At 44.5% G+C, this 13,162-nt stretch overlaps 1 protein-coding gene across 11 annotated transcripts in view; it reads left to right on the plus strand.

Moving 5' to 3' along the window:
* The first annotated feature begins 4,124 nt into the window (after nt 1–4,124).
* Nucleotides 4,125–13,162, plus strand: part of KDM6A (lysine demethylase 6A) — a 210,330-nt gene continuing 201,292 nt past the window's right edge. For 3 of the 11 annotated variants that reach the window (XM_030306229.1, XM_030306227.1, XM_030306232.1), the window contains exons 1-2: nt 4,133–4,455; nt 4,677–4,740. In XM_030306229.1, coding sequence (XP_030162089.1) covers nt 4,295–4,455; nt 4,677–4,740 — 225 coding nt within the window. In that variant the 5' untranslated portion in view covers nt 4,133–4,294. Of the gene's footprint in view, nt 4,456–4,676; nt 4,741–13,162 lie in introns of all 11 variants that reach the window. The other 8 variants (XR_003966785.1, XM_030306225.1, XM_030306234.1 and 5 more) reach the window with 7 other exon arrangements.

Genomic DNA, 13,162 nt, shown 5'->3' on the forward strand with positions numbered 1-13,162 from the left:
TTCTGCCATCACTCTGGTGGGGTAAGGGAAAGCACTGTCTTATTACTATCAGGTAGGGGTGAAAGAAGTCCGGGTTCCCCGCTCAGCCTTGGCTGACTGGTGGAGGGGGAAGATCTTGTTACTTCTAGATATGAATGGGAGTTCTGACACCCCCATTGGGCCCCCACTGATACCACCTTGGCTGGGAGGTATGGGAGTGCCTCATTAGTGCCCCCCACGTTGCTTCCGCTGACACCACGAGGGTGCCATCACCACTGGGCAGTAGGCTTCCTGTCACACCAACCCAGCAGGGAGGGGTAGGGATTCTTCCTTTCTGCTGGATTGGGGTGGTGGTAGGGATTTGAGGTGCCTCATTACAGCCTGGTGAGGGTAGAAGTCTAGGTTCCTGGTGGGTGTGGGTGGTCTCGACTTCATTTAGAAGTCTCAAAACGATTTTGACAACTGGTTTTTAAACAAATTTTTAAAAACGTTTATTTATTTTGAGGGAGAGCAAGAGTGCCGGCAGGGGAGGGGCAGAGAGAGAGGGAGAGAGGAATCCCGAGTAGGCGCTGCATGGTCAGCACAGAGCCCCACCTGGGGCTCGAACTCACCCGCTGCGAGATCATGACTGGATCCGAAACCAGGAGTCGGGTGCTTAACCAACTGAGCCACCCAGGTGCCCTGACAACTGAAGCTTTTGTAATGACTGAAAGTCTGTCTGTATTTGGCCTTCTATCTCCCCTCAACCCTTACTCTTATTTACTTTTGTCATCAATGTGTTTGGATATCAGTTGGGTAATCTTTATGACACTGGTGAGTGTGGGAAGAGCTGGTAAATACATTTTTTTTTTGATATAAAAAAAGCATGGTTCTAATTATAAGACTAGATAAATCAGGACTCTGTTGTGTGACTTTCTATCTGTACGGGTTATGTGACATTAACATTATAAATAAACTACATGTTCCTAAATGCTTCGGGTTAAGTATTCAGTTGTTCAAAAATGAATTAAATTTACCTTCCTATAATTGAAAGGGCTTCTTCTCTGATATTAATTGATGGTATTCACAGAAGTATTAACTACAGACTGTGCACTAATTAACCCATAATCGGACTCAGCATGACACAAACTTATAGAATTTTCAAATGTTGATTTATTTATGCATATATTAGTCATATCACCTGGGTAAACTCACATTATTTCCTCCAGCTCCCGGTGTATTCTGTTACAGTTATGAAATAAGAGTCAGTAATAAGCGATATGAGGTTGAATTTTGGAATAAAGAAGCGAGGTAGCAATGTTGGGATTATATGCCTTAAGTAAAAAGTGGATTAAAACTATGTGTTGGGTTTATGGGGAGGTTGGGGAGTGATAAGGAGGCAGTGATTGGTAGAGCGGTGACCGGTACATTTAGAACCCATAATGTGAAAGCCACAAAGGATCTTAGAAGTTCCAACTTTTTTTTTTTTGAGGTCTTTGAGTGGATATTATGTATCTGGCACACTACCTACCTCATGGAAATTCATATTCAAAATAATGTTGTAAAGGGGATGGATTCCCCCCCCCCCCCCCCCCCCCCCCACAGAGGAGAGCACTGAAGCTCAAACGAGACTAACTTGTGTAAGGTCAGCCAGCTAGCAAGTGGTAGGGTTAGGATTCAAACCTAGGTCTGTACGGTTTCACAGTTCATGCTCCTCTGGCTCAACGGCTCTGCCTTCCAGATGGGTTTTCGGATTCACTTTGCAGAGAAATAATTACAAAGTCATTTATCTCACTTTACCATTTCTCTCTCCAGTGAGGACTGAAACCTTGGAGGCTTCATACCTACCTATTGTGTATACATTTATTTGACAAATTATAAACCGCTCCAGTTCTAAAAAAATTACAGTGTATGGAGATTGATGTTACTGTATAAAAATGGTCTCGTGCATCATAATGGAGGATGGATATCTGTAGTTGGATTAGACACATAGTTCTGGCTTAGAGGAGAAGGAAGTTTCCCAAGGTCACACAGCCTGCGCAGTAAGGATTCAAATCCAGGACCTCCTGACTCCAACACCACCCCACTGCATCGACTGGGTGCAATTCTGCTGCTATTATCTCCTAACGATTATGTGGTGGGAACGGTTTTGAGCGGTTTGGGGTGGGTAGCCTTATAATTCTTAAGCGCCTCAGTCAAGAATGGCCAACTCCAGGAATATGGCCAAATGCTGGCTGAATTTTCTCTCTGCCCGTGCAAGTCTAAGTGTGTGTGGGGAGAAGATCGTGGTGTCAAAATCTCCCAGGACCGGAAGGTTGTGTTTGTGACAAAGTTAACAATGCACGTTAATTTAGCTGTAGAAAACATTCAGCTCTCTATATTCGTTCAAATAAAACGGAACACCGTGAAGAATGGAAGAGGTGTTGCAGAGAAAGTAATTAAACATGAAATATAATCTATATGAAACCACAGTTTGTTAGTCTAGTTACTGGTCTCAGGGGAACAATTTAAAACCGTGTCTGTGTGCAAAATCAGTTGGGATTTCTATAGCTTCTCGCTGAATACTGCTAGGATTACTGAGTCAGCGCGGAATTGTCTTCCTTATATTTTGAAATCCAAGTTAAATCTATCTTGTCTATTGGTTATGAAAAATCTACAAGAATCCATGTTAATAAAGGAAATCTTGTCTTCGTAAGTCGATTAATTAATACTTCCCAATCTCTGAAGACTGGAGGTGTGCCCTGTAACGGATCTATTATACGAGACCTGTCTTTTGGAAAGAGCAATGGACCGAAGGCATGTTTTCTTTTTCTCCCAATTACACCTGGGATTGAAAACTAGACTAGTGACTTTGATTTGCATCTAAGACACGGCCAGAACAAGAAAGTGTTATTGTTGTCTAAGGCATGTTGTGTGGGGGTAGAAAAGGCTTTTCTGGGCTGCAAGCTGTGTTGAGGATCTTAACTATGTCTTCTCTTAGGCCTGTCCACAAGCAGCCCCAACTCTTCCACGAAGGACCCCACCCCCCCACCCCGAGATCACAGCCACAAGAAACCAACATTCTGGAGGTCCAGCTCAACACCTGTCATTGTTTTTCTTACGATACTATAGTGAACTACCGACAAAACGCGGGTAGCATGAAAACTTGGCCCCAAAGTGCCGCCAACAGACCTTGGGCGGTGGGGAGCCGTGATCGGCGAGCCAGACCCCGTGGGCGACTCTTCCTTCCCTCCGGCCGGGGGTCAGGAGGCTTTTCCCCGTTCACTTTCGGCGCGAGCAAGGGGATCGGGGGCCCGGAGCGCAGGCCCGGCCTTGGGCGGCGCCCGTGCCGCCCGGCTTGGGCCAGCAGCCGCTCCCGGAGCGCGCTCCTCGCGGAGGCCATTATTTCCAGCGGTGCCAAAAGTGTGCGCCTTCTTCGGAGGGCGGAGGTCAGGGGCCGTGCGCCGCGACCCTTATCAGGCCCGGCGAGGCCCCGGGACCCCCCGGAGCGCGGGACTGCCCGGGCCGTGGGTCTGGGCCCACCACCCAGCTCTCCGGCAGGCAGAGGCCGACCATGGCGTCCTCACTCACTGCTCACGCCCGCCGCGGGCGGTGCCGGACCTCGCCCTTCCTTACCGCTCCCCTCCCCCTCCCGAGCCCGCCGCGGCTCCCGAGGTGACACGGCCCGGACCCTCCATTCTCTGCCCCAGTGTATTTAACGAGCACAACCTAACCGCTTGCTGCCTCTCGGTGACAACCCTTCCCCCCCGACAGACGGGCGCAGCAGCCAACCACCGGCCAGAATTGGCCTGCGTCCCGCTCCCCGACGGTGGCGGCCTCGGTGGGCGGGGCTCGGCAGCTAGCAAGTTGAGTGGAGCCACGGCTGACGTGAGTCAACAAAGGTCACGTGAGGCGAGCGGGCGGCGCCGATTGGTGGCGCCGGCCGGGCGCGGAGGGGGGGTCACGGCGGCGGCGTGGGGTTCGCTGTGTGACACAATTACAACAACTTTGTGCTGGTGCCGGGGAAGTTTGTGTCTCCAACGAATCCCCCCCCTGTCCCCCAGCCCCGCGCGCTCCGGCCGTTCCCGCCGTCCCCGCCTGTGGCTGCCCCCCGCCCGCCCCCGCGATGTGACCCTACAGCCGAGCCGCCGCCGCTGCCGACCCGGGGGCTCCGCAGCCCCTGCCGCCGCCGCCTTCGCCGCCGCCGCGTTGGGATTTTTCGTCGCTGCCGCCCGCGGCGGAGGAGGAGGCGGCGATAAAGTTGGTGTGCCGGTCCCGCGCGGAGATTGGGGGCGTCGTTGCTGGCCCCGGCCCGGGGGGGGTGTCGGCGTTGGAGTTGTGAATTCGCTGCGTTTCCATGAAATCCTGCGGAGTGTCGCTCGCTACCGCCGCCGCTGCCGCCGCCGCTTTCGGTGATGAGGAAAAGAAAATGGCGGCGGGAAAAGCGAGCGGCGAGAGCGAGGAGGCGTCCCCCAGCCTGACAGCCGAGGAGAGGGAGGCGCTCGGCGGACTGGACAGGTACGGGCCGCCGTCACCCGCCCGGTCGGCTCCGGACGGGCTGGCGCCGCTCTCCGGGGAGGCCCGAGCGCCGCTCGCCTCTGGCGGCGGCGGGGCGGGCACCTCGGCTCGGCGCTCGGCGCTCTCCGCGCCGGAGCCGCCGCCGGGGCCTCGGGCGCGGGCAGGGGTGGGTCGGTGGCGTTCCCGGAGCCCTAACGCGCCGCGTGTGTCTCTCCCCGCAGCCGCCTTTTCGGGTTCGTGAGGTTTCATGAAGATGGCGCCAGGACGAAGGCCCTACTGGGCAAGGTAAGGCAGCCGCGGGCCGGAGCGCGGACACCGTCTTCCCCGGCCGGCGCCCCGCTCGCCCCGGGCCCCGCCGCCCGGCCGGCGTTCATTGTGGCCGCCAACGATGGCCGAGGGGCTTCCGGAAAACTATTTCCTGCCTTTGCTCTCCCTCCCTCCCACCCCCCACCCCCCCAACCCCCGGATACCTCGCTCGCACCCTTGCGAAATCGCCCTCTCCTCTCGTAGCCGGAGGAACCGGGGCAGCAGCGCTTTGGGGCCGAGCTCCACTGGGTGCACGAAAGCGCCTCTCATTTTGCGGCTCTTTGGAGGTAGCCCGATGAGCCCCCGGGGTGCCGGTGTAGCGTCAGGGCAGCGTAAATGTGTGCAGATGTCCCCCCCCCCCCCCCCCAATTTCCGACTTCCTTGCCTCCCGTGGGTTTCATTCTTTCCCTCCAGGCAGGCTGTTCGTAACGTCTACTGTGCACCAAACGTTTTGGGCTCTCCTGCGTCCCTGCTCCCAGAAGGGGGAAGTTGCACGTAGTTTAGGGCGGCGAAGAGTTTGCATTGGGCTGTTGACATGCATCCCGATGGGTCTCTCTGTTCTACCTGAAGTTAGGTGACTTGTTTACTTTTTTGGGGCGTTCTGCCCCCACACCCCGCAGTTATTTGCGAATGTGCTTTCTTCTTGGAGTCCCGTTTCCTGTGTGCCTGACCGGGGAGGCCAGGGGGGATTCGGGGTGCAGCCTCTGTTTATTTGTGTGGAAAGTTGTTAGCACTGTCATTTAGTTAAGTAATGGCTGCTCCTATCGGCCCAAGATGGCGGGACAGGGTGGGAGGAGAAAGTGAAGGGGGGGGGGGAGTTGGGGGGGAGGGAGGAGAGGTAAACATGGAAATAAATAGTAGCGATGAATAGGCCTCTCCTTCGGAGTGTGCAGCTCGATGGTGTTCAATAAAAATTGTCCGAGATGATTTGCATGCAGAATTCTTGTACCTTTCTCAGGCTTGGAAGCAGCATTCGTAAGCCTGGTAAATGCTTATCAACCTGTAGCACATTTAGTTGCCCAACCGTAAGCTGTTGAACAAAGGCTGTGGAGTCTCGATCTGTCCGCATCAGTTGGTCCCTCCGGAGCAAAATATGATCGAAGTGATATTTGTGTGCTTCCTTAATGGGCACCGTGAAACTTGGGAGTGTGTGCGATAGGTGTTGCATCCGTTAGACATTTCCTTTTCAAGCCGAAATCCGTAGCTTTCAGTTTGACACCTAGCCTTATTGTTACATTTGAGAAGGAAGTTTGACAAAGCCTAGCGTTTTATTCTTAAGTTGATTTTTAAAAAATTGAGCTAGTTGTCCTCCATTTTTTGTCTGTAGTTTGGTTTAGGAGTCATTAATTCTTTATCTGCAATTGACTTCTGCTTTTGTTTCAAAGTAACTAAGTGTAAGGGATTTCAACCCCAGATAATGACCAGAAAGCTAAACAGTAATAATCCTTTTCAGGAAGCCTGGTGCCTTTGCCTGATAGAGAAAACTTGAATTAAACTTTGGCTGTGTAGGTATTAATTGGTTTCATTAAGATTATCCCTGGAAAAATGAATAGCGACTAGCTCTGAAATGATTTAAGCATCAATAATTAAAGCCTTGAAAATTTTTTGAGTATTTAAAATATTTTGTTGAAAATAATTGACTACTGTCAGAGTTGTCCTTCCACAAGATTAAATATTTAAATAAATGGAGCATTATTTTATCTTGGAGTGATTATTGCCAGTCTAATTGGAGGTTGGTAAAATTGTTTGCAAAGATAACACATTTGGAAAAGTTTGGCCAAATCTATTGCTTTTGGTTTACGGTAATGAAGATATAAACGGAATCTGATGTTTTGTGTGGATGATGTGTAAAATGCTAGTTGATGATTTCGTGTCTCAGAACGATGGTGTTTAGTAGATTCACAGTGGATTGGATTTCAGACTGTAGTATTGGACTCTACAGTAATTATGCACTATTGTGTTTAAATTTTAAAGAACTCAGCGTTTTCAAGCATTTTTTTGTGAAAGTGTGCATTACTTTCTTGATGTTTGAATACAGTAACATGCTATACATGAGAAACTTGTGAAGTTTCACTATGTTTTGGGGAAGAATTAAGGCTTTGTAAAAAAATAATCTGCTGAATTACGAAGTATTTCGTTGAGTTGAAAAAAAATTCTTTATTACTTTGTAACTCCATGCTTGTGAGGTCCTACCTATTTAGGGCAAGACTTGTTAGTCTTAACGTTACAATAAAACATTCTAGAGTGTATGTTTGCAACCTCATGCAGTTCTTGTGAGCCTGCACATCCTAGCGAAATGTATAATGTAAAGCTTGACATTATATAACCTCTCACCTCGTGTTTGAATTGAATTCTGAAAAGAATGAATGAGCTGGGGTCCTGCTGTCGGAAGTATTGAATTAATTCAGTTTCACCCATCTTTTGAATAGTCCTGGGGAACAACAGTCCTGTGTGTGTGTGTGTGTGTGTGTGTGTGTGTGTGTGTAATGTTGAGCTATGTTTCAGAATTCATGTTATCTAAAAGTCTTAAAAACAAGAGTTGGCTTTTCTTTGTTGGGGTTGGTTCAGGCTACTGACCTGAAGGCAGGTAATGGAATTGAATAACTCTCAGGGTTCTCTTTTTAGCTGCTATTTTTGTCCTGCCACCCCTCCTCACCTCCTGCCCCCCCCCCCCCCCATAAATTTAGTCTGCAGCTTGTATAACTTTTTTTTTCTTTCTGACAAACTTAGCTATTACTACCTGTTTTCAGAAATTTTTATTCCTATATGTATTATCGGATCGGGCTTCAAGTTTTTAAATTCCAATTTGTAGGTTTAAAAAAAGATAACTCTTGACATAAAAGCTTTGGTAAGTTTTAAACATTTAATAAAAGTGTCTCTTACTTGCCACTAAACTTGTATGTTCCTTTTCCAGGTGTGAGGATACTTTGTCCAAACTGCTGATTTCTTAGTCTCTGAATGTTTTTGTAAGACTCATTCGTATTAGTGTCTTTAAAAGGATTTTTGTTTGGGGCGCCTGGGTGGCGCAGTCGGTTGAGCGTCCGACTTCAGCCAGGTCACGATCTCGCGGTCCGGGAGTTCGAGCCCCGCGTCAGGCTCTGGGCTGATGGCTCAGAGCCTGGAGCCTGTTTCCGATTCTGTGTCTCCCTCTCTCTCTGCCCCTCCCCCGTTCATGCTCTGTCTCTCTCTGTCCCAAAGATAAATAAACGTTGAAAAAAAAAAAAAGGATTTTTTGTATGATTGCCATTTGATATACAATACTTGGGATTTTGGATTAAAAAATAAATTAGTAATATGGTATATTATTTTTGTAGTAATATCTTTAAAATATCTTTAAAAGGTTGTTAATAGCAAGTGGTTGCTTAATCAGAGTTCTTGAAATACAGCATTAGCTTGACCACTTTGCTCTTTAATGCTGACCATTAATCTTTTGGTAACATAATAATTCAAGATTCTTACATTTTAATTGCAGTGGAGTTACTGAAAAGTAATTAGAAATGAAACATTTTAACAAATTAACTGTGGTGATTTTGTTTTTAGTATGTTTTTGAAAATCTTTTGGGTTCATCTTGTTCTCAGTTGGATAAGGATTTGTGTTAAAGTATCATGTATAGTAATAATATAGCATAAATACAGAAAGAATAAATATCGTACTATAAGGCATATTTATAGTAATATATTGCTAAAGGGCTGGGGAATCTTATCTGCGTCAGGGAACAAATGCTTAAGTACATAGTTGTTCATTTTGAAGTATCTTTACATCATTTGTAAGTTTGTCCTGAGTATACTTTATTGAAACATCTTTTTTTTTATAATTCTATTAATCAGTAGAAAGATTATGTGGAATACCGAGGAGTTACAGGTTGTTTACCCTTTAGAATATGCTCGGGGCACCTGGGTGGCTCAGTCCCTTAAGCATCTGACTTTGCCTCCAGTCATGATCTCACTGTTGGTGTGTTGGAGACCTGCATGGGGCTCTCTGCTGTCAGCGCAGAGTTGCTTGGGATCCTCTGTCCCCCCCTCTCTCTCTGCCCCTCTCCCACTCTCACACACTCTCTCTCTCTCTCTCTCAAAAATAAACATTAAAAAAGTTGAAAAATAAATGTATGTTCTATTTTTCCAAGGAGATCATTAGTATTAACATAGTTAGCAGTTTTCATTTTTTCGGAAATAGAAGTAGTTTAAAATCCATTAAAGTGTATATTTTCCTAAATTTGGTCTGCTTGCATGTAGATGGTAGGGGAAACTTACTAGGTCAGTTCTAGAGATGGTTTATTTATACTATAATATTTAGAGATTGATGACGTTTAGAATTATTCTATATTGTGTTTTGTTTGCTGACACTTAAAGGTATATATTCATTTCTAGTGCTAAAGAAGGTTTAGTGTTTGTGTTACAAAAGTAGCCACAGAATAATGTCATGCCTTGTGTTTGAAAATTAGGTCTTTAACTTGATGTGTTTTTAAAAAGTGTTTTCTAGTTTGGAAAGTTGTCTTGTAAATAATTATAGTCATTGTTTGCCTGGATAAAGTCTCATGCTGTTACACATTTCCTAAAATTTTGCTACATCCCTAGTAATACAGCTATAATAGTAAGAGATTACAGAAATGTTTGCATACCTGGGCACAAATTAGAACCGCAGGAATATATAAACAGGTACTTTTTAAGTTCTGGCCTTCTTTCTCACTGGATAGCTCTTTCTGTAGAATCAATTATAAATTGAAATGACTAGGGAACATTTGACTGCCACCTCTAGATATTTTAGGTTGGTAAGAAAAACTGCCTGAGAGTTGGGTTTTTGTGATTTAGGTGGTAAAGTGGAGTAATGAGGCATGGGCATTAAACCAAAGTGAAGGTTCACTGCGTGGCTAGCTACAGAGTAAAATGTCTTATTATGACTTGATTATGTAACATTTAGTTTTTATTTCTTTAGTACCAGTATTTTTTTTTTTGCAGACTTGTTTTTTTTTTTTTTTTTTTTTTACTTTGAAACTCATTGTGATGCTTTGAGCTCTTTGAAACTGATGTTAATGACTGATAACACTGTACATCATTAACAGTATTTTTGAAATGTGGTATCCAGAGAGCTAGTTTATGTTAAGAAACACCACCAGATTGTCTAAGAATTGGAATGGTGGTTAGGTTATTTAGGGCCCCCCATGTATTTATTTGTAGACTAGTTAATGGAGTTTCATGAATGCGAAATTGATAGTTTTATGTACTCCTACTGAAGCTTTATATACAATTGTATCAGTTTTGCATACTGTCAACAGTACATTAGAGCAACAAACATGGACTCTACATTAAGTGCAAGTCTTCTGTGCAGAGAACATGAAGATAACAGATATTCCTTGCCTGCATTGAAAAACTCAGGCTAAGAGGAATGAGATAAGTATAAGGATAACTAACATAGGAACATCAGTGGCAGAAGAATAGTGTGAAGCGCCCTGAAAGGTTATGTTGAATGTCCATTTAACAAGTAGAATGGAATTTTTTTTTTTTTTTTTTTTTTTTTTTTTTTGCTACCCATAGAAGCATCGATTAGCAAGCAGGCACAAAAGCAGTCACAGGAACCTGTTTGGGAAGCTTGTGAAGTCCCAGCCGTTTGTCTTTGTAGGTAGTGTAACAAGGACCTTGCTGGAAAGGTGCATTGGAGGCACATGTAGCAATCTATCAGCAGCAGCAGGCATTATTCCAGAATTACCTGGTCAGCGGTGGAACACGGGGTTGAATGGGACTCATAGACTACATGTACAGTGTGTAGAGTATTGGGATCCTGGGTTTGTGGATTCTTAGACCCTCCTGTTTGTGCAAAGGTGGAGTTGCCTTTATAGTATTTCTAGCCAAGCTACATTAACTCGACCATCATTCATTTCACGTGAAAACTTAACGTCTAACACCCTTTGTGCTCCCTAACGCATTCCAGGGCTTACTGAAGTAAAGGCAGGAGAACCATTGCCTTTGCAGAGTGCTGTCCTGGCTCATGTCCCCCTCATGTCTCTCATTTTTAGATTGAACTGTTCTTGAACTATGTATTCTTGATTTGGGCATTTAAAAAGTTAACAGCTTTTGGATTTTAGGTTAGTAGGGTTAACTGTTCCTAGGTTAAAGTTAACTAAGCATTTGAGACCCATCATCTCCTGATGTGTTTCATTAAAAAACAAAACAAAACATTTAATGAGACTTTGTTATGTAACATTTTGTCAGACATTTAAAACTAAGTTACTTAATTAAATTTTTACACTTGTGAGTTAAATGTTTACATTTGTGAGACACTGCAAAAAGGATGTCTGGCCTAATTTACAGATAGTCTATTCCATGTATTCAGGTACGTTTCAACAAATTATACACTTTGAACACCAGACCCCAGAAAAGGAAAAAAAGACCCCATCTGCTAGTTCCTCATGCCTGGGCACTTTTATGACCTGGGCCTTCTTTCTCTGGATGGGTAGTGCTGGAGGTAGGCAGGCATTGATGACTTCTGCAAAACAGTGCTTTCTTGGATCTCCCCTTTTCACTTAGCTTACTGTTGGGGCAGTTGTAAATTGAGTTTCAAAGTTCTACCCTAGATTGGGCCTCAGTAGAATGGCTTTTATTAACAGGATGAGGATTGTTTCTTGATTGTGTTTTTCGGAGATGGTGTTTCTTGACTTGGATATTAGCAAGGAATCTTGTAATTTTGTTTAGGAAAACATTTAAAATCACATTCTGGCTTTTAGCAGATGTTGAAAGGACAATCTGCTGTGTGTTCTGTGCTCTCTCTGATCTCATTTTATAGTAATATTTACCTTTGTATGGGTTCTTGGGATCCTTGAATGAGTTTTCATGGCTCAATTTAAGAAGTTCTCTGACCAGGTTTTGGAAGGATAGTAAGTAATTAAAGAAAGGTCATCTTGGAGTACAAATGACTCTAGGGTGAGGAGGAGGGGAGATTTTAAACTTTACACTTTATAGATTTCTGTACTGCTGTGTGTTTTTTTTTTTCTTTAGACATGTATTACTTCACAAATAATACAGTAAGCATCCTGATGGTGAATACACTAGAGTTATATTTTGGTTGATTAAAAATGGGTTTTATTCTGCCGTGTGTGTAGAGATACCTGTAAGGGCCTTGTCAAGTCGGGATACTTCTGAGCTTGATGGTCCTTAAGTGGGGATAGGGATGAATGAAGTAGAGATGTGCCCTGTTAGGTCCTATTTCTTTGCCTTTTAGGTGGCTTTGGGGTAAGTCACCATGCAATCTTCATTTTGATCTTTAGCATCTGTTTCTTTGATGATTTCACTTTTGGGCCCCTTTTGGCCCAGATTGACATTTAGGACCAAATTAAAAGGACTATAACCTGAAAGCATGAGAGTAATGCCTTCTTTAGATAGTTTTAGGGTTCTCAGCCAGATTATGGGCTATTTGTTTGCCACTTTCTCCTACAAACTTTTGTTTTCTTTTATCCATTTCTTCTTTTACTCTTTTTTCTACTTTTCTACATTGCTAAAACTGTTGTTGTTCTCTTAACGTGTTTTTGTATTTTTTTTTCTTTTTGGTAGTTTGGTCTGTGGTAGTATTTTGTTTGTGTTAGAATAAATAAAAGATGCTTCTGCTAAGTTTATTCTCAGGAAGAAGATTGGACTTTGTTACAGTTAAGAAATTTATGTAAGGTCATCTAATTCATTTTAATTTAGAACAGTGGAAGAAACCCTTTTAGATAAAGGATTGTTTTCAAACTGTGGATCTATTATATTATGTTCATTACATCCTTCTCTTTTTTAAAAAAAGTTTGTTAGGGAAAATTTCCAATATATATATATATATATTTTTTTTTCTTATGTTTATTTTTGAGACAGAAACAGAGTGTGAGCGGAGGGAGGAGCAGAGAGAGGGAGACACAGAATCTGAAGCAGGCTCCAGGTTCTGAGCTGTCATCACAGAGCCCGATGTGGGGCTCGAACTCACGAACTGTGAGATCTTGACCTGAGCTGAAGTGGGATGCTTAACCGACTGAACCACTTAGGTACCCCTCCAGTATTTTCAAAAGCACAGAAAAGTAGCCGACTAACTATCACCGAGCATTACCCAGTTGAGCTATTTTCTTCTTCTTTTTTAAATGGTTATTTATTTTGAGAGAGTATGTGCGAGAGGGGCAGAAAAAGAGAGAGAGAGAGAATCCCAAGCGAGCTCTGCACTGTCAGGGCACAGCTTGACATGGGGCTTGAACTCACGAACTGCGAGATCATGACCTGAGCCAAAATCAAGGGTCAGACACTCAACTGACTGAGCCACCCAGGTGCCCCCAGTTCAGTTATTTTCAACTCATGACCAGTCTTGTTTCATCTCTATCTTACCCCTCACCCCCATTATTTTGAGGGAAATCTCGGGCATCAATCACATCATTTAATCCATAGATAG

The sequence above is a fragment of the Lynx canadensis genome, chromosome X (assembly GCF_007474595.2).
Source record: "Lynx canadensis isolate LIC74 chromosome X, mLynCan4.pri.v2, whole genome shotgun sequence".
Taxonomy (NCBI): domain Eukaryota; kingdom Metazoa; phylum Chordata; class Mammalia; order Carnivora; family Felidae; genus Lynx; species Lynx canadensis.